The following is a 22,159-nucleotide window of genomic DNA, read 5'->3' as shown; positions in this document are numbered from 1 at the left end:
GATTTGATTGAACATTGTTCTGGTATAGAAGAGGAATATTCAAGTATTGCACCACAGATGGACGAAGATCAGTAAGAGTTCCTTCTCCAGCAACAAAAGCCTCGATCAAAGGTTTTCAGAAGTAAATGCCTGATTGGTGAAATAGTCTCTCCTGGCGCCACCATAAACATCATGTTCATAACCCCAAAATCCTCAGAACCCAAATTAAAAACGGTCGGAGAGTTTAAAATTAGGAACATTTTTGAAAGAGCAAAACTGCAAGACAGTTTCTGCACTTTATGACGGAATTTAAACTTCGGCGGTTGATTTTCATTAAATGTTTAATATTCATTTACATAGAATCATAGAGCTGAATATTGCATTTCTAAAGCAAAGGTGGTGGTGGAGGGTTAAGCAGGTACATCAATATTTAAGGTGAAATTATAGTCATCCAAGTAGTACCATTACCATGAAAATCATCAAAATTACTGGCAAGTTTAAAGGAGATGTTCACGGCAGGTTGTTGTTTCATAGAGTTGAGTCTGGAACAAGTGGCCAGGTAAAGGATGGAAGTAAATATGATAGAGACTTTTAGACATACATGAATAGACAGGGAATAGAACATCACAGTACAGGCCCTTCAGCACACAATGATATGCAGACCTATAATTTACCGACCCAAAAATGGGGCCGGGGGATATGGATTACATACAACCAGATGGGATTGGTTTAATTTGACATTATGGTCAGCACAGCAATTGTGGGCTGTACTACTGTTCTATGAATATTAATCTTTGAAACAGGATGTTGAAAATTTACTCATGAAATGGGCAGAAGCATGACAGATGAAACAATGCAGCAAGGGACAGGCTTTGGAAACAAACAAATCTGTGAAACGGATAGGATACATTGAAGAGAGTTTATAAATTATAGTAGATCTTGGCTTTATAAAAGCATGAAGTACAAAAGCAATTAGATTATATAAAAAACAAAATGTAGCTTGGGATCATCGGGAGTAATGTTACATTTCTTGGCACCCCACTTCAAGGCTGTTGCATGGTCACCAAGCTCACCTTGAAAATGCCAAGGCTGAATAAGGTACTATTAGAGTTCAATTGATTATTTATCATGTGTATAAGATACATGTCGATAAACAAGCCTCTCATTTCAGTTCACTGCCCTTTAGCTGGTCTACACCAGATCTCTTGTTGATCTTGGGTGATTAAACATACGCAGCAATATCATGTTATGTTCACTAATTTTCCAAACTGGAAGGTCTGGGAGAGAATAGAGAGGAGATTTTTTTTTTTAGAAAGAATCAACCAAAGCCCTTTCAAGGAGAAATGAGAAATCTGGACTTGTTTTTGATTACAGGGAAGATTTGATTGAAGTATTACAAATTCAGCTTTTGATAATGTTTCCATTGTCGGGAGGCTCAGGAAGAAAAAGATAGTTTAAAAAAAAAATGGTTTGAAAGTGGCATCACAGGCAGATCGGGTCAGAGAACTTTTGGCACATTGCCATCATAAATCAATGCAGGACTTGGAGGAGAAACACCTAATTTTCTGCCTGGGCACTCTCCAACCGAATGGCATTAACATCGACTTCTCCGGTTTCCGCTAGCCTACTCCCCATTCTTGCTCCCTTCCTATTCTGTTTTCTTTCCTCCATCTCTCCAACCCCTTCCCTCTCCATCCACGAGCTATTCCCCTGCCCTGTTTGCAGGTGTGCCCGCCCTCCCTCCCTTATCCACCTATTACCTCCTCCTTGTGGGATTGTGCTGTCCCCCCCCACCATTTTGTTCAAGCACCTGTCTACATTTTGTCATCTCTTAATGAAGGGCTCAAGCCTGAATCGTTGGTTATATATCTTTGTCTTTGCTATATAAAGCACACTGTTTGACCTGCTAAGTTACTCCAGCATTATTTTTACTTCAGTCATGGTGTCTGCAGAATTTCATGTTTTACTCAGGAGTTGGAATGAAATGATCTTGTACAAGTCACTGGTGAGGCCAAATCTGGAGTAGTGTTTGCAGTTTTGGTCATGCACCAACAGAAAAAGTTATCAGTAAGATTGAAAGAAAGCAGAGAAAATTTATGAGAATGTTGGTGGGACTAGATTAGAGTTAAAGGGAAAGGTTGAATAGGTTAGGACTTTATTCCCTGACCTATAGCATATAATAAGGGATATACTAGCACTGGCCAATCAGATACCGAATTTGCTTGATGGCAGGAGGCAGAAGGTGTCAGTGGAAGGTTCTTTTACCAGACTGGAGGCCAGATACAAAACTTGAATTGTGCTATACTGATCAGCACTGGATCCACCATTGTTTCTCATACACTGTATACCAACAATCTGGACAAGCATATAGGCAGCATGGTTAAACCTCAGGCAGTTTGCAAATGACACCAAAACTGGTGGTATAGTGGACAATGAGGAACCTGGCAAGAGGGCCAAGGAATGGCAGATGCAATTTTATTTGTTTAAGTGGAAGGTGTAGCATTTTAGCAAGTTGAACTAGGCTAGGGCAGGCATTAGGGCAACTGTTTTGCGGAACAGTTACATTCATTCTTCAAAGGTCATCACATTCTCCTCATGGCATACAATTTAAACTCCCCTTCCCACATCGCCATGCCAACTCTCAGCCTTCATTGCTGAGGCAAGACCAAACACAAACTTGAAAAACAGCTTCCCTTATTTTTCCTGGCTGGGCTAAAAATTGTATTAACATTGAATATCCATTCCTTCCCCCACCCCCAATCACCAAATTTCACTGTCCTCCTCACCTGCTTCCTTCTGCCCATCACTCTCCCTCATCTGGTTCCACATCACCTCCTGTCTCTACCTCCAACTTTCCCTGCCCAAATCTTCCACCTCTTGCATTCTCTTTCTCCTGGTATGTCTCTTGCACTGTAGCCCATCTTCCCCAACTGCCCTCCTTCACCCACCTAGATCCATCTGCCCATCTCTCCCTTCTCATCTGATCCCATCTATTGCCTCACCCCTGCATACTAGCTATCTCTCCTTAATACTTTCTGTCCTGATGCAGGGTCTCAGTGTGAAAGATCAATCATCCCACTGCCTCCACAGATGCTGCCTGAATACTTCCAACAGTTTAGTTTAATTTAGAGATAAATAATGGTCATCCTTTGGTTCAAAGAAGACACGCTGTTGTGCAGTTCATCTGTGGACATGAAGGTGACTATGCAGTCCCAGTCGAGCACAATGGAGGCACTAGAAGTCCCTTTTTGTAATAACTGTGGCTGCTGCTTTATAACGCCATTCACAGTTTTCCATCAGTTTTTTGCAGCATCTGTCTTCAAAACTGGAGTAGGCTGCATAGCACAGGGCTCGCCAACGAGATCTGTTACAGAATCAGCATGGTAAAACGACCACCCAAATATGCCCATGTGACCATTTAACCTTCTAACTCAGAACATCTTTTGTAAGTGGGAGGAAACTGAAGTACCCAGATGAAACCTACACGGTCATGGGTGGAACATACAAACTCCTGATAGACAGCGACAGATTCATACCCAGGTTGCTGACGTTGTAATAGTGTTGCACTAACTGCTAAGCCGTTTTCAACTTCAGTTTGGTCTTCTGCTTTCCCCAAGTTGCTGTTCACCACTAGACTGCTTTTCTAGCACTCCTTTCTTCTTGTAGAAATCTAACACCACTTGAGCTTTCTACAATGCTTTTAAGACACGTCTTGCTTCAGCTCGTCTTTAACAGACCCTTCACCTGATGTAGAACTTGCCTTCGGTGGGGAAATAATTATTCCCACATCTCCTGGATAGCTTACCCATTTGGTTCAACTTTTGTTAATTCCAAATTTTCCTAATTATAACTCCTGCCATAATCCAACTGTTCACGCTGCTTCAAAACTTTTTTTTTAAAGCTTGAACAATTTTTGTGGTAATTGATTTGTAGAAGATAGTAGCACTGCATTGAGATCACTATGTTCGTTGGTTTTATACATCCTGCAGTGAGACTTTCTTCTTCTTTGGCTTGGCTTTGCAGACGAAGATTTATGGAGGGGTATGTCCACGTCTGCTGCAGGCTCGTTGGTGACTGACAAGTCCGATGCGGGACAGCCAGGCACGGTTGCAGCGGTTGCAAGGGAAAATTGGTTGGTTGGGGTTGGGTGTTGGGTTTTTCCTCCTTTGTCTTTTGTCAGTGAGGTGGGCTCTGCGGTCTTCTTCAAAGGAGGTTGCTGCCCGCCGAACTGTGAGGCGCCAAGATGCATGGTTGGAGGCGAGATCAGCCCACTGGCAGTGGTCAATGTGGCAGGCACCAAGAGATTTCTTTAAGCAGTCCTTGTATGTCTTCTTTGGTGCACCTCTGTCTCGGTGGCCAGTGGAGAGCTTGCCATATAACACGATCTTGGGAAGGCGATGACCCACTCAGCGCAGTTGGGTCTTCAGCAGCATGGATTCGATGCTTGCGCAGACTCTGCCATCTCGAGTACTTCGATGTTGGTGATGAAGTCATTCCAATGAATGTTGAGGATGGAGCGGAGACAGTGCTGATGGAAGCGTTCTAGGAGCCGTAGGTGATGCCGGTAGAGGACCCATGATTCGGAGCCAAACAGGAGCATGGGTATGACAATGGCTCTGTACACGCTGATCTTTGTGTGTTTCTTCAGGTGGTTGTTTTTCCAGACTCTTTTGTGTAGTCTTCCAAAGGCGCTATTTGCCTTGGCGAGTCTGTTGTTTATCTCTTTGTTGATCCTTGCATCAGATGAAATGGTGCAGCCGAGGTAGGTAAACTGGTTGACCGTTTTGAGTTCTGTGTGCCCGATGGAGATGTGGGCGGGCTGGTAGTCATGGTGGGGAGCTGGCTGATGGAGGACCTCAGTTTTCTTCAGGCTGACTTCCAAGCCAAACATTTTGGCAGTTTCCGCAAAACAGGACGTCAAGCGCTGGAGAGCTGGCTCTTAATGGGCAACTAAAGCAGCATCGTCTGCAAAGAGTAGTTCACGGACAAGTTGCTCTTGTGTCTTGGTGTGAGCTTGCAGGCACCTCAGATTGAAGAGGGAGCCATCTTCAGCGCAAACTCCGGGAGATCCAAAATGAGTGGTGGACTAGCCTCACCAAACGAACCCAGCTTAGCGCAGACATTGGCGACTTCAGGGGTTTCTACGAGGCTCTAAAGGCTGTGTACGGCCCCTCACCCCAAGTCCAAAGTCCTCCTCAGCGACAAGATCTCCATCCTCAACCGATGGTCAGAACACTTCCAATCTCTTTTCAGTGCCAACCGCTCAGTCCAAGATTCCGCCTTGCTCCAGCTCCCTCAACAGCCCCTAAGGCTAGAGCTGGATGAGGTCCTCACCCAGGATGAGACATATAAGGCATTGGAACAACTGAAAAGTGGCAAAGCAGCAGGTATGGATGGAATCCCCCCCAGAGGTCTGGAAGGCTGGCGGCAAAACTCTGCATGCCAAACTGCATGAGTTTTTCATGCTCTGCTGGGACCAAGGAAAACTGCCTCAGGATCTTCGTGATGCCATCATCATCACCCTGTACAAAAACAAAGGTGAGAAATCAGACTGCTCAAACTACAGGGGAATCACGTTGCTCTTCATTGCAGGCAAAATCTTCACTAGGATTCTCCTTAATAGACTAATACCTAGTGTCGCCGAAAATGTCCTCCCAGAATCACAGTGTGGCTTTCACGCAAACAGAGGAACTACTGACATGGTCTTTGCCCTCAGACAGCTCCAAGAAAAGTGCAGAGAACAAAACAAAGGACTCTACATCACCTTTGTTGACCTCACCAAAGCCTTAGACACCGTGAGCAGGAAAGGGCTTTGGCAAATACTAGAGCACCTCGGATGCCCCCCCAAGTTCCTCAACATGGTTATCCAACTGCACGAAAACCAACAAGGTCGGGTCAGATACAGGAATGAGCTCTCCGAACCCTTCTCCATTGACAACGGCGTGAAGCAAGGCTGCGTCCTCGCACCAACCCTCTTTACTATCTTCTTCAGCATGATGCTGAACCAAGCCATGAAAGACCTCAACAATGCAGTGAGACTAAATTTGCTTAATTCATCTGAGTTGCCATTTTCTTTCAAAGTATCCATTTTTCTTTAGAATTTCTTGGAATGATGTCATGGTGCAGAAATCTTCAACAATGGCATTTGACAAAAAAATACAGTTTTAGTACAGGATTTTATCTTTATACATTTCAGGCGAAGGTTTAAATTTCCAAGTTGATTGATGTCATTATACTGACAGGGATAACTCTGGCTTGTACTCAAGTCTTTAAATTTGGCAACAGAGTCAGGTGCGACTAGGGAGACTGTGGCAAAAGCGATAGAGGGGACTGGAGCCAGGAGAAGCAGAGGAGATGACCCACAGTACAGTGACCTTGGTGTCCGATCAGTGAGGAGTTCTGAGTCTGAAGAACACACAGGCAGTGGGGCTGTTTGTGCTCGAGGCAAGGAACACACGCAAGTTGCGGGATGCTCGTGACTGGCTGAATGGGTACCGGGTATTGAACCAGGATGCAAGAAGTGCTGGAGGCTTCCTGATCGTGTCTGGTTGCTGATGGTTCGCACTGAAGGCTCTGGGGCTGCGGAGGCTGCAGGAGTGCTGGAGGTGAAGCCATGGACATTCAGAGACTCTGGGAGGATTTTTGCTTTTCTTTCTCTGGCTATAAGGGACTCTGGGCAATTTTTACTGATGTTGAATCTTTGTCTGCTTATGGTAGACTAAAAGAAATTTTGGGTAATATCACATTTTCAGATTTATTACATGACAAAAAAAAAGCTTGAATCTTATTGTGGCCGGAGTCCTTTTTAGGGGATTATGACTGGAGTTACGACTGTGCCAGATTCCCATCAGGAAGCTGCTGTTAATTTTGAGTTATACTTTAAATTTGATTTGCCTGTTGTAATATGAAAGTTAAATGGTACCACTGTCAGTATTAATCTATTATTGCTGATGCATCTTGCATATTTGCATGGCTGAAGCAAGGTAGAATTTCATTGAATCTGTACATTGATTGTTCTTGTGTACCTGACACAAATTCTCACAAAAAAAGTCCGCAATGAGTTGATCACCCCCAAAACTAGTCAGAACCAATTGCAAAAATGACCCTCGTTATTAAATGAAGCTAGCTCAATTCACAGCTCCACTGGGAGGTCAGAAATTCATAGCTAATCATGCCACATCAACTTCATGGTTAACAAAGCACGTAGTTAAGGATGTTGCTCGTACTTCTAATGCAAGGCTTGGGTCGCCCTACAAATCTCCCATTCATTTATCATTCAGGATGCAATTAGTGAACTTGAAAGCTTCCGCCAAGCTCAATTACCAGAAAGGATCATCTTCATGTATGATCCGCTTCCAAAGCAAAATGTTCTGTGAATGATCCCTTAGCTGGATTTGAGAAGACTTTTGACAATATGGAATTTGTTGTCAATACACATATTGTTCTATGTTCGATAAAGCACTTGATTGAAGTTTATAAAATTCTGAGAAACATTAATAAGGTAGGCAGTCAGAATCCCTCCCAGCGTAAAAATGTCAATTACAAGAGGACATGCATTTGAGAAGGGGGTGGGGGGTTTAAGTGAAATGCGCTGGAGATAAATTTAATGTATATACATTATACTAGAATGAATTGCCAAGAGTTGTGTTTAAGAGGTATCTATGTAGACATGAATAGGGAAAGAACAGAGAGAGATGGCACATGTGCAAGCAGCAGACTTTAGTTGACTTTGGCCATCATGTATAATGGAGACCAATGGAATGAAGGGCCCAGTCCCTGCACTGCACTGTTCTATGTTCTGTAGCTTGCTCCCAAACACTACCGTCTCACACACAGATCAATAATCTGTGCTGTCATTTAGAATTAAAAATTTATGCAACATAAAATACCCCTCATTTCCAATGATTTTTTAAAAAAAAGTTAATACGGTAACAGGTCCATCCAGCCACCCAAATATCCCAATTAACCTACCATCGTGCACTCTTTTGAAAGGTGGGATGAAACCAGAGCACCCGGAGAAAGCCCACACAGGCTCAGAGAGAGGACCCAAACTCCTTACAGACTGCACTGGCTTCGAATGTGGGTTGTGGCACTGGTAATAACATTTCACCAACCAAAATACAGTAATCATCCTGAACACACGATTCATTACATATCATAGTTTTGCATGTTGAACTCAAACATGCACTAACTGTGCACTAACTTTGCTAAACACCAGAAGGAATCGTGACCGAACCTCTGAGACTTTAGGGGATGCTTTTAAAGGTTGGTTCTTGCAGCCGAAACCAGTCAAGTCGGTCACTACCCAGTCTGGGGTGGTGTTTCCCTTTGAGGTGGGCCATAAGAATATGACCTGTCTCTGGAATATAAATCAGTCCACTCCACACCAACTAGGAGTCTCCAATTGTACGCAGAATTGGACGGTGACCCAATTGCGGACTCCTCAGCCTGTTAATGGCACATATTGGGTGTGTGGACGCCAAATTTACTCTTGGAATCGATCAAAAGGCTTTGTCTTGACTCGCCAGCTTAAGGGCTGGAGCGGATGTTGCGACCTTGCATACTTAATTCCCCATGTTCGCGGCCTTGACCAGTTGCCTGCACCAGTTCTTTCACATGCGCAAAGTAAACGTCAGGTGACTGAGGGTGACCGCCTTCTGTGGATGTTTTTCCCAGTGTACGGGACTCCGCGGGCTGGGTTGGAGATCCAAGAGTTAGTAGCCACCCTAGAGGATCAGGTAAATAATAAACCTGTGCTTGGGGAGGTAGAGTCCCAGGTCCAGGCCTTTTGACTTACAGCCCTCCAAAACTGCATGGCCCTTGATTTCATTTTGGCAGAGAAAGGGGGACTTGCGCTTTAATTGGCTCTGAATGCTGTACAGATATCCCAGATGCATCAACTAATATCTCGGACGTGGCTTCCCACATTAATGAGTATAGGGAAAAGATCAGAGAGGCAGGAAACACGTACAGAAAGGGATCTGTTTTGGGGGGGGGGGGGGGTGGACATGAGCAGACTGGAGTCTCAGAGGTTGGGGACAATGGTTTATTCACCTTGCTATATACAGTTTAATAATCCTAGTGGATCTGTTTGTTGGATTGGCCATTCTACGATGTATCATCACTAGATTAATTTACTCTGTCACGAGTGTATGACAGATGGTATTGAAGCCTGTAAAAGATGAACGGCGATAAATTAAGCGTACGCTTCAACAATTTGAGGAGCTATGCTAATATAGTTTAATTTTGAAATACATGGTAAAAAGAAAAGGGATGGATTGTGAAAAATGGCTGGAGATGATTAAACTAGCACCATTCTGTGAAAGGCGATGGAATGCGAAATATGTAGATTAGAGCTTGAGAATAGAGAGTTCTAACTAGTGGGCCACTTTCTTATCAGAAGCCTCAAGGATAAAGGAGTCTGGTTTGGACTAGCACTGTGACCTAGGGTACCCCACCGTAACCATTGCGCTTGCTTAATGAAGACAGGAATATTAACTTAGACGCACCTAATGACGAGACTGCCTGATTAACATAACATGCGATGTATGATGAGGGAGGGACTGTGTGGTATTTGCAGGGATGAGAGGGAAAAGGGGAAGGTTGTTAGGCATTGAAATTCTGATTGGAAAAGACTAAAGGGAGGTGTGGTGATGTTGAGCGCGGGACTGTACAAAAGAGTGGTGATTCTGGACCTCCGGTGTGTCTTGGGACTAAAGAGACACCTGGTTCTGCAGACCCGAATAAAATCATACTTGTTCTCTAAGACTGTCTCCAGAGTAGTGCTTGTGAACACGTTGTATTTCACAAGACGAACACCCAGCGACACAAAAACAGCTTCCCCTCTACTATCAAATTTCTGGACGGGCAATGGTAGATACGACCTCACCTTCTCTTTTGCATTAATTTATTTTTTAAATGTAATTTAAAGCAATATTTACACATTTAATATTGCCGCAAAACAACAAACCGGTGACATGTTCATGACAATACATTCTGATTTACCTCAAATGACTTCCCTTGGCCACGGCCAACTGGCCTATTTGAACCATTTATTAGCAACACTATTTTCCAGATATTATTTCAGCAGTGAGGTTGGTCAGTTTAAAAATAGGACGGAATCGTGTTTTCAGATCATTATGAACAGGGGTTTGTAAAGAAAGGCATGAAAGCAAAGTGCATCAGCCTCGAGGAAGAACATGATCAATATTCAAGACCAGGTTGTAACTGCCTTTCCCATTCGCTTTTTAAAATATTTTTCATTGAGTTTAACATAGAAACATAGAAGATAGGAGCAGGAGTAGGTCATTCGGCCCTTCGAGCCTGCTCCGCCATTCAACGAGATCATGGCTGATCTTAAAGTTCAGTACCCCGTCCCCGCCTTCTCTCCGTAACCTTTAATACCCTTATACTGAAGAAACAGATCTAATTCCCTCTTAAATAGATTTAATGAACCTGCCTCTACTGCCCTCTGTGGCAATGAATTCCACAGATTCATCACCCTCTGGGTCAAGAAATTCCTCCTCATCTCGGTCCTAAATGGTTTGCCTATTATCCTCAAACCATGGCCCCGGGTTCTGGATTTTCCCATCCTTGGAAACATCCCATCTGCATCCATTCTGCCCAGTCCTGCCAGAATTTTATACGTCTCTATGAGATCCCCTCTCAATCTTCTAAACTCCAGCGAGTACAATCCCAATTTGCACAATCTTTCCTCCTAAGTCATTCCTGCCATTCCAGGTATCAGCCTGGTGAATCGCCTCTGCACTCCCTCCATTGTAAGAACATCCTTCCTTAGATAAGGTGACCAAAACTGCACACAATACTCCAGGTGGGGTCTCACCAAGGCCCTGTACAGCTGCAGTAAGGTATCCTTATTCCTATACTCAAACCCTCTTGATATGAAGGCCAACATACTATTTGCCTTTTGAATCGCCTGCTGTACCTGCATGCTCGCCTTCAGAGACTGATGTACAAGTACCCCTAGGTCTCTCTGCACTTCCCCATCTCTTAATTATTGCCATTCAAATAGTAATCTGCCCTCCGGTTTGTATTACCAAAGTGGATAACCTCACATTGATCCACATTGTAGTGCATTTGCCATGTATCTGCCCAGTCCCTCAATTTATCCAAATCACACTGGAGCTTCCTGACCCCCTCTTCCGCGCACATAACCCCTCCTAGCTTAGTGTCATCTGCAAATTTGGAGAGATTCCATCCAATCCCCTCATCCAGATCATTAATGTAAATTGTGAACAACTGGGGTCCCAGTACAGATCCCTGTGGCACCCCACTGGTCACCACCTGCCACTCAGAAAACAAAAGCAACCTAAAACTAAAGCTAATCTAACTCCTAATCAAGATTAACCGGCAAAAATTGTGGGGATATGGATTGAATAGCGACCTTCAGACACTAGACAGAATTTCTGAAGCATTTAGCCATCTTCCAACCATGATAATCGATGAATAGTCCCCACATCTTGTCAAATTGAAACATTCTATCTATAATGTTGTATCCCATGTTGTATCTGAATTGTATTTTTACAAGGAATCTTGGAAAACTTTCTAAAAATGTGAAAAAGTGCAACATTAGTGTCTGTCACAGTTAAGATACATTGCTTTTGTTGACCAATATTAAAGGGAAAATGGTAGAAAAACATTTATGCATTGAGGACACCTGCATTTTAATATTCTCTGGCAGAAGCTAGGAAATTGACCACAAATCCTTTTAAAGAGAGAATTGAATGATATAAGCAAAAAACAGGAGAAATCCAATAAAAATAAATTCCCATTCACAATAGACAAAACGACTTACTTAAGATAACTTGGGTAGAAGTAGCATCACACAGAATTAATTGTTTACATAAGCTGCAGAACAGTTAAAGCACCATGGTAATTACCAGTGATTTTGATGACAGCTTTCTTCGTATTGCTTGAATATCACAAAAGTCATCCTACGATGCATGATGCAAGAAAAATGGACTTTAACATATCAGAAATTTGGAAGAGGAACAAATGATTAAAGCTGAATAGTATTGAAAAGATGAGAGAACTGGTATTAAAACAGTGACCAGCACTTTTGTAATGGCTCCAGGAACTAGGTAATTATTAATGTCACTGAATTAGGAATGATAATTAAGAATTTAGCTGGATGAGGACATTCAAAGATCTGGTGGCGGATCTTGGAAAGTTTAGAGAATTGTAAGAGATTTTTTTTAAAATACAGGGTCAGAAGCTTTCACAATAGACATCAGGTGAGAGAAACATCTGAGAGTGAGAAAGACTTTGACCTTTGTAAATGAAAAGCTGATAAGCTCTTTATGCCAGGCATTGCTTTGAGAACTGAAGTTACTTATGATGCAAAAAGAGCTGAATTTGAGGTCTTGTTAGTGGCATTCCAACACAGTACAGGCCCTTCTGCCCAAAATGTTGTGCCACCCTATATAAACCAACTTAACAACTGAACCCTTCCCTACCTCACATCCATAACCCTCCATTTTACTTCACAACCTTTAACTCCAATCCTCTGACCAATGAAGGCTTTCTTAACTACCCTATCAACTGCGTGGCAACCTTGAGAGATATATGGATTTGGACCTCAAGGTCTCTGTTCTTCCACATCGTTAAGAACAAAACTTTAATAGTCTTTTGAATGTACCAGCCTCCACCACCACCCCTGGCAAGGCATTCCAGGCACCAACTACTCCATGTAAAAAAAAACCTTAATCCTGATGTTTCCCTTAAACCTTCCTTCCTTCATCTTGTACAGATGTTCTCTGGTATTTGCTGCTGTTGCCCCAGTAAAAAGGTGCTGGCTGACTATCAATGTCTTTCAAACTTGTAGATGTCTATTAAGCCACCTCTCATCCTTCTTCACTCCAAAATGAAAAGCCCTCACTCTGTTAACCTTGCATCATAAGACACTTTCTCCAATCCAGGCAACATCCTGGTAAATCTCCTCTGTATCCTCTCCAAAGCTTCCACATCCTTCCAGTAATGAGGTGACCAGAACTGAACACAATACTCCAAGTGTGGTCCAATCAGAGTTTTCTAGAGCTGCAACATTACTTCACAACCCTTAACTCCAATCCTCTGACCAATGAAGGCTTTCTTAACTACCCTATCAACTGCGTGGCAACCTTGAGAGATATATGGATTTGGACCTCAAAGTCCCTGTTCTTCCACATTGTTAAGAACAAAACTTTAATAGATGACATGACATTGGATCTGAAAACCCAGCAGATTATTAAGTTGGAAAATGTCAGAAAAACAGAAATTTATTTTACCCATAAAAGGACAGTGGCACAACAAATAGTGCTACAGGCTTACAGCTCCAAGGACCAGTATTTAATCCTGACATTAAGTGATGCCTGCAGAGTCTGCACATTCTCCCAGCCCTGCCATTAACTACATACATTCCCCCTACATTTGGCCTCGCAACATGCAACACTTCACATTTGTCTGCATTAAATTCCATCTGCCATTTCTCTAACTGCCATATTCTTTGATAGCCTTCTAGACTATCCACAACTTCACCAATCTTTGTGTCATCTGCAAACTTGTAACTCCCTCATCTACTCTTCATCTATGCTTTAGATATCACAGTTAACAGGGTTTCAACACTCATCCCTGGGGAACACCCCTGGTCATGGGCTTCCAGTCCAAATAACACCCTCCTATCACTACCCTTTCTATGATGAGCCAGCCAAATCTAAACACAAGCCATCACCATGGATCCCATACATATGTGCCTTCCAAATCAGACAACCACGTCAAATGTCTTACAAAAGTTAATGATTGCCCGTCTCTCACCCACCTCAGACTCCTCCTTAAAGAATTCAAAGTTTCTAAGATTGCCCACCCAGCATGAAACCTTGCGGATTGGCTCTCATCTGGCCATTACCTTCCGAATGTGCACAAATCCTCCAAAATATCTTTTCCAATAGTTTCTCGACTACTAATTTAAGGCGTACCATCTTATAATTTCCTGGATTATCCCCATTTTACATTCTGAAGAAATGAACAACACTGGCTTTACTGTAATCTTCCAGAACCCCTCCTTTTTCAATAACCTGGGAAACATTGCATCAGGCCCTGCGACCTTTCCACCCAAATCCTCTCCAAAAGATGCAGCACTATTTCTCTCTTATCTCAAAATGCCTCAACACATTCTCATCTCTGGACCAACCTCAAAAAGTGCAGTGCTAATTTTTTTTAGGTGGCGGAGCTCACCAAAAATGGTGACAAGGTGTTGCTGGAGCCATCCCATGAAGTGCCCGGAGCAGCCTCCAAAGGGTAACAGTGCACCCCTGCCAACTTCCCACTCACTATCCTCCTTCTTGGTGAATACCAATGCAAAGTACTCATTTAGTTCTCACTTCCTCTGACACAAAGCACAATTGCCCTGCTTTGTCCTTGACTGGTTCAATCCCCTCCATAGTTAGCTTTTATTTTACAACAAGCATAAATTTCTTTAGGGTTCTCTTTAATCATTATCATCAAGGATATTTCATGGCTCCTTTTGCTTTTCTAACTCCCTACTTGAATTCTTTTCTGCCTTAATATCATGCCTGACTCTTGCATGCCAGACTGAGGATTACACCTTATTTTAGTCAATCTCATTCTTTAGACATGTCTATTGCACAGGGGTGAAAATGAGTAAGTTACTTAACAATTTAAAATGTACAAAAACAGTGAATCAGGACTACCCAGTAAGTTAGATGTGAAGTGGGAGAAAGAAACAGCTTTGCTACTGACAGCAACAACAAATGTTTCCAGTTAAGGAAGTAACAAAAGGAGAAATTAAAGTACAAAATGTATCTCAATGGTATCTAATTATAAACTAAAATAATAACCATCCTTGAATAGCTCTCCAATAATATAATCGTGGATGGCTTTCCCTCAAAGAACATTGATACATAAAGTGGCAGTTTGGGGACAATGACGAAGCTTAGTAACAAAAAGCAAAGAGAAACATAAAACAAGGTTAAGAACCATTGGTATATAATAATGCCAGTCAACACAAAATGGACAGATTGATACTTAAAGCAAGGCATGAACTATTATCAAGGTGCAAAGAACAAACAGATAATATTTATTCATGAGTTCAAGTCGTTCTGCTCAAAATCAGAGCCACGGAAGATGGTGAATGTAGTTCAGAATATCATACAAACTTCTATGGACTATCGACATCTCCTGCTGTATCAGAAAGGCAGACAACATACTGAAGGACCCATCACACCTCAGACACACACTTCTCCTTCCTCCCATTGAGGAAAAGACTCATGAAAGTGCAATCACACACCAACTGGCTTAAAGACAGATTTCTCCCTCAAGGGTATCAGGCTCCTGAATGAAACTCAAAGCAATCGTACCTTGCTTTGTATAAATTGACTTTTCCTGCATTGACATCTGTTCTGACATTGGCCTTTTGTTCTTCTGCTTTATACTGCTGTAAGTATGTTAGAGGTGCTGTTAGATTGTTTGTGTAAGAACTCTTCTCACTGTACCTAGTATAATATAACAAACTTAAACTTGGATATAGGCCACATTTGAGAAATTTAGTAAAAAGATATAGCACCCAGGAAGAAACCATTTTGCCCATTGAACCTATTCTGCCATTCATTAAGACCACAGCTCATCTTCTACTTCAAGCATAAGGGAGGAGGGGAGGGGGGTGAGGGGATGGAGGGGGAGAAGAAGGAAAGATGGGGGGAAGGAGAAAGGGGGTGGGGGATGGGAGAGAGGGGGAAAGGGGGAGGGATGGGGGGGGGAAGGGCCTTGATACCACCATTCTCACTTTAATGTCACATTCAAGCAATGGAAACTTTTGTCTTGGAGTCACCCATGCCACACTGGATAACAGATTGTTTTTCTTGGCCCTCTCTCCCATCGACCGGTATTACTTCTGTCCATCAGATTTCATCTCTTCCTAGTTCACCAATCCTACCCAGTACTCTTTAAACTGTCTTCCATACTGCACTTCCACAGTCTCACGAAAGAGTTTCCATTCAAAACATAGAAAGTGGGGTGTCACAGTTGGTGCAGCAGTTAGCGCAACATGTTTACAGCGCCAACAATCAGAACCGGAGTTTGAATCCCGTGCTGTCTGTTAGGAGTTTGGTAAGAAGAATCAGAATAGGACATACGTGGTAAATGGGAGAGCATTGATGAATACAGAAGAGCAGAAAGATTTAGGAGAGACGGTACATCGTTCCCTGAAGGTAGAAACTCACGTGAATAGGGTGGTGAAGAAGGCTTTTAGTATGCTGGCCTTTATCAATCATTGCATGGAATATAGGAATTGGGAGGTGATGTTGAGATTGTATAAGACGTTGGTGCGGCCTAATTTGGTGTTCTGTGTGCAGTTCTGGTCGCCTAATTATAGGAAGGATATAAACAGAGTGGAGAGAGTGCAGAGAAGGTTTACCAGAATGTTGCCTGGGTTTAAGCATCTAGAGTACAGGGAGAGATTGGACAGATTAGGTCTTTATTCTTTGGAGCGTAGAAGGTTGAGAGGGGATTTGATAGAAGTATTTAAGATTATGAAAGGGATAGACAGAGTGGATGTGGATAGACTATTTCCGTTAAGAGGAGGAAAGATTAAAACAAGAGGACATGAGTTAAGAATTAAGGGGCAGAGGTTTAGAGGTAACATGAGGGGGAACTTCTTTACTCAGAGAGTGGTAGACGTGTGGAATGAGCTTCCGGGAGAAATAGTGGCGGCGGAGTCAATCGTATTATTTAAGAAAAGGTTGGACAGGTCTATGGATGAGAAGATGATGGAGGGTTATGGGCATTGTGCAGGGAGGTGGGACTAGAAAGGGGTGTTTGGTTCGGTGCGGACTAGAAGGGCCTAATGGCCTGTTTCCGTGCTGTAATTGTTATGTTATGTTATGTTATATGTTATGTTCTCCCCGCGTCTGCGTGGGTTTTCCTTGGGGGCTTCAGTTTCCTCCCACCATTCAAAACGTACTAGGGGTTGTAGGTCAACTGGGTACAATTGGCAGCATGAGCCTGTGGGTTGAAAGGGCCTGTTATCGTGCTGCATGTCTAAATTTAAAAAACACACTATAGCACAGTTCAGGCCCTCCAGTCTTTGATGTTGTGCCAACCTATATATTCCTAGAAAAGAAACAAAACCCTTCCTACCTTGTAACCCTCTATTTTTTCATCCATTTGCCTCTCCAAGAGTCTCCTACATGCCCCTAACGTTTCAGCCTTCACCACCACCCCTGGCAAGGCAATCCGTGCACCCACAATTTTGTTTAAAAACATACCCACTGATGCTATACAACCTGCTGAGTTCCTCCAGTATTTTATTTCTAGATTCCAGCATCTGTGGGCTCTTGCATCTTAAATGAATTGAATGGGTGCATCTATAATTGCACCTGAACTGAATAGGCAGTTAAGGATCAATCACTTTGGTGGGTTTGGAAGAGATTTCATTCCACGAAGCATAAAGGGCTTTTGCAACAATACAGTAATTTTGTGTTTACCATAATCTGGTCACTATGCTAGACTTTGAACTTGTATCCACAGATCAAAAGCTTCAGAAATTTGACTACTAGTCCAGTAACAACTGTAACACTATCACACCCTACAACATTATGGGATCTTTTACATCAACCAAGCAGTCATATAAAGCTTTAGTTTAACACTTCTTTCTAATGAGGATTTTCTGAAGATACAGTGAATTATGCATCACCATGGATAATGTCTCAAGTGTTTGAAATGAGGCTCGATTACAATCACCAAATCAAAAATAGCATCAAGACTGAGCCAAAGCTTTTATACAATTTATTTTACTTCGCCATTTTGGACTGTTAAAACCCTGCCAACGTTCAACTTTGAACACCCACCTATCCAAGAAATATTCTCAATCTCCAGTTAAAGGTCGTAGATCAGTTTCTTGTCAAGTTTTTTTGTCAATAACACGAATACATTTTAAAATATGAACGGAAGTAATTTATTGAATATATTTAATATCATAGAGTAATTCTCCCAAGCAGCAGTTTTAAATAAATGCGCGAGGTTATACTTCATAAGTATTTCACTGCTAAAAAGGGCCATTTCTGAATGAAGATCTTTCACATGGCCCATTCCTTTCTGTACTCTTTTTGAGCTTGTCTTCTGAATTAGTGTGCAAAAAGAGGTCAGGGATATGCACCTTTTAAATAGCTTGGTATCTTTTTTGGGGGGGCGTGGGGGGAAGATGGGTGTCAGGGAGAACTAGCTTTCACAACCAAGCATTAAAAAATATTACTGCTGGTAAACTCAGCAGATTGAGCAGCAAACTGTGTATTGTGGTGGGGGGCAGTGTGGAGGGAATTTTTGACATTTCAAGTTGAGGCCCTGAATCAGGAGAATGAAGATAGGCGGTATAAAGAGGGAAAGGGGCGAGATGGGCAAGTAGGTGATAGGTGTGAGGGATGATGGGTAGGGGGTTGGACTTGGGAAACAGAGGTGAATGGCTCATGGGTGGGGAACAAATGAAGACGCAAAAGGCAGATGATGGAATCTGGAGCAAGAGAGACTGCTGAAGTAATTCAGTGGATCAGGCACTATGCACAAAACAGCAATCGACCTTTTACTTCCCATGAATGTTGGAAGACCTGCTGAGTTTCTCCAACAGTTTTTGTACTGCACTAGACCCACAGCATCTGCAGATTTCTTGTTCACCTTCAGTAGATCAGGGAGCTATTGTGGAGGGAGAGTCAGTACAAATTGAAAATAATGTATTTTCCTCGCTGACAATCAACACAGGCGCACCTCAAGGATGTGATCACACAGCTTGACTCGTTCTACAACCATGACTGTGTGGCTAGGTACAATTCAAACGAAATCTTGTGGCAGCCTGCTGCCACAGCAAGCCAGCGCTCCAGGCGGCAAGTGCAATGCAAAAGGCAGCAGACCATACAGTGGCACTGGCTCCAGCAAGTGAACCGGCGGACAAACGGCTAAAGCAGCCTAAATGGCCAGTGACCCTAAAATGGTGCTGGCCCCGCTGTACAGCCAACAGACTGGGGAAGAAGGTATTGTAATGAAAGGGTGTACACTTGCACGGGAAAACCCGGCTTTGGCATGCAGAACATAACGTCAGTAATCGTGGCAAACAGCAGGAACTTTAATGATATAAAAGTCGGGCTTGAGCCCTAATAAAGCAAAACTTGCGAGTGTCGTTCTTTCGTGTAGAGCACAGGTACAATTGGTGACCCAACGATGAGCAAGCCAGCAGCAATTCACGCAGTCGTCCTCAAGCTGCCAACCTTCTGGACGAATCAGCCACACATCTGGATCAACCAGGCTGAGGCACAGTTTCAGATCCAGCAGATCATGGCAGAGTCCATGTGGTGGGAGACTTAGACCTGGACAGTGGTCAACTTTATCCAAGAGCCGGACCGATGGAGCTTATACCACCTTTAAAGAGCTTCTCATCGAGACTTTTGGGCACTCACAGCGTGAGAGAGGAGCACGTCTACTCCATCTGGACGAGCTAGGGGACAGGTTCCCTTTGGCGCTCATGAATGAGAAGCTGCCACTTCTTGGCAAACACGAGCCCTACATCATGTTCGAGCAGGCTTTCCTTGAACAGCTACCTGAGGACGTCCAGCTAACACTAGCAGTCACGGTGTGAGAGAGGAGCACATCTGGTCTATCTGGACAAGCTAGGGGACAGGCTCCCTTCGGCGCTCATTAACGAGATGCTGGCACTTCTTGGCAAACACGAGCCCTACATCATGTTCGAGCAGGCTTTCCTTGAACAGCTACCTGAGGACGTCCAGATAACACTAGCAGTCACGGTGTGAGAGAGGAGCACATCTGGTCTATCTGGACAAGCTAGGGGACAGGCTCCCTTCGGCACTCATGAACGAGATGCTGGCACTTCTTGGAAAACACGAGCCCTACATCATGTTCGAGCAGGCTTTCCTTGAACAGCTACCTGAGGACGTCCAATTGATACTAGCAGATGCTGACTTCAGCGACCCCTGGAAAGTTGCTGCATGAGTGGATGTCCTATGGAAGCAGAAGAGAGAGTGCTAGGTGTCCATGGGTCTTGTTGCAAGGCCCTGTCACCAAACCAGGGTAAAGCCACCTAAAGAGCAGCAGCCCCCCAGAGGGAGCGACCCTAATGGACAGTGGTGCTTCTATCTCCAGCGATGGGATTCCGGAGCCCGCTGCTGCAAGGTTCTCGGCACGTTTCAGGGAAACACCGGGGCGAACCATTGCTAATGGTCATGGAAGCTTGCCAACTTGATAGCCTCCTGTATGTCTGGGACCACCAGCCCGGATGACATTTCCTTATGGACACTTCCTTATGGAGGTCAGCATCCTGCCCTCATCAAGACAGGACACCAGGAACAGAGCGGGCGCCACGGTGAGGGCTGCCAACAACAGCACCATACAGACCTACAGAAGCCACAAGGTCTAACTGCAGTTGGGTGGCAGAATCTTTTCATGGGTATTCACGCTGGCAGCAGTGAAGCAACCGCTCCTTGGAGAAGACTTCCTACATCCCCACAGCCTCCTTATGGACATAAAATGCCAGCAACTGGTCCACGCATAGACCTTCCAGACTGCCCCCGTCCAAGACGCCAAGCTTCTGGCCCTCCACCTGGACTCCGTACAGCAATCCACAGACGAGTATGCCAAGGTCCTGGCCAAGTTCCCGGCTATGCTCACCCCCCCAGCTTTCCACGGTGATGCCATGGCACGGGGTGGAGCATCATATCCTCACCCAGGGCCTGCCACTCCACGCTCAAGCGAGACATCTACCAACGGAGAACCTTCAACTGGCCAAGAAGGTGTTTAAAAAAAAAACTGGAAGAGCTGGGCATCGTAAGGCAGTCAGATAGCCCGTGGACTTCTCCCCTACACATGGTGACCAAGGCTACTGGGTGTTGGAGACTATGCAGTGACTACCGCCACCTCAACGAGGCCACTACACCGGATCAATACCCCATGCTGCACATCCAAGACTTTGCAGCCAACCTGGACAGGGCAAAGATCTTCTCGAATTTGTACCTTGTACAGGGATATCAAATTCCGGTGCACTCCGATAATAGCCCCAAGATTGCCATCATAACTCCTTTCAGCCTGTTCGAGTTTCTGCGGATGCCGTTCGGATTAAAAAAAAACACCACACAGACTTTCCAGCAGTTGGAGGATGCTGTGAGCTGAGACCTCGATGGCACTTTCGTCTACTTTGATGACATCATTATGGTAAGTAAGGACCGACAAGGTAACACCCAATGCACCTCCACAATCTCTACACCCGGCTGAGTGAATTCAGACTGACCATCAACCCGGCCAAATGCCAGTTCAGGCTAGAGACCATTGACTTCCTGGGGCATGGGATAACCAAGGAGGGTGCCACACCGCTACCCAGCAAAGTGGAGGCCATCTGAAGGTTTCCTAGGCCCAGGACGACCAGGGGACTGCAGGAGTTCATGGGGATGGTCAACTTCTACCACTGGTTCATCCCCTCGGCAGCCCAGATCATGCAGCCATTATTTGCCTGAATGGTGGACAAAACAAAGAACGTTACATGGGGCGAGGAGTCAGCAGAGACCTTCGTAAAGGTCAAGGAAGCCCTGGCAAGCACCGCACTCCTAGCACACCTCAGGGCAGATACTGATGGTGGATGTTTTGGGAAAGGCAATCGGCAGAGTCCTGCAGCAACAGATCAAAGGAAGTTGGTGACCACTGGCTTTATTCAGCAAACATGTTCATGCCCCAGAGCTAGAGTATAGTGCTTTCTGGAACTATACTTAGCCATCCACCATTTCAGGTACTTCCTTGAGGAAAGGACATTCATGGCCTTCACAGATCACAAATCCCTGACTTTTGCCCTGGCCAAGATTTTGGACCCCTGGTCAGTCTGCCAATGGCATCACCTCTCGTACATTTCTGAGTACGCCACGGATGAGAGGCACGTCTCTGGAAAAAACAATGTGGTGGCTGATGCACTGTCCCAGCAGAGTATACACATGCTGTCGAAAGGAGTGGACTTCTTGGTATTGGCGGAGGAGCAGCAGGAGGACAAGGAGATGTCCCAGTACAGAACAGCATATCGGACTACAACTTTGGGACATCCCAGTGGGCGCGGGTAACCTCACCCTCCAGTGAGATGTGGCCAGCGGAGAGGTCAAACCTACTGTTCCGGCGGCTTGAGGACGAT

At 44.2% G+C, this 22,159-nt stretch overlaps 1 protein-coding gene across 3 annotated transcripts in view; it reads right to left on the bottom strand.

Annotated features, from left to right (window-relative positions):
* The window catches only part of b4galt6 (UDP-Gal:betaGlcNAc beta 1,4- galactosyltransferase, polypeptide 6), a 60,123-nt gene extending 44,686 nt beyond the window's left edge, over positions 1-15,437 (bottom strand). Inside the window, exon 1 of one of the 3 annotated variants that reach the window (XM_069922564.1) lies at positions 15,354-15,437. In XM_069922564.1, coding sequence (XP_069778665.1) covers positions 15,354-15,402 — 49 coding nt within the window. In that variant the 5' untranslated portion in view covers positions 15,403-15,437. Of the gene's footprint in view, positions 1-11,879; positions 11,916-15,353 lie in introns of those variants that run through there. The other 2 variants (XM_069922567.1, XM_069922566.1) reach the window with 2 other exon arrangements.
* Between the last annotated feature and the right edge of the window lie 6,722 nt (positions 15,438-22,159).

The sequence above is a fragment of the Narcine bancroftii genome, chromosome 2 (genome assembly GCF_036971445.1).
Source record: "Narcine bancroftii isolate sNarBan1 chromosome 2, sNarBan1.hap1, whole genome shotgun sequence".
In the NCBI taxonomy this organism is placed as follows: Eukaryota; Metazoa; Chordata; class Chondrichthyes; order Torpediniformes; family Narcinidae; genus Narcine; species Narcine bancroftii.
This window is presented reverse-complemented; position numbering and strand designations above follow the sequence as displayed.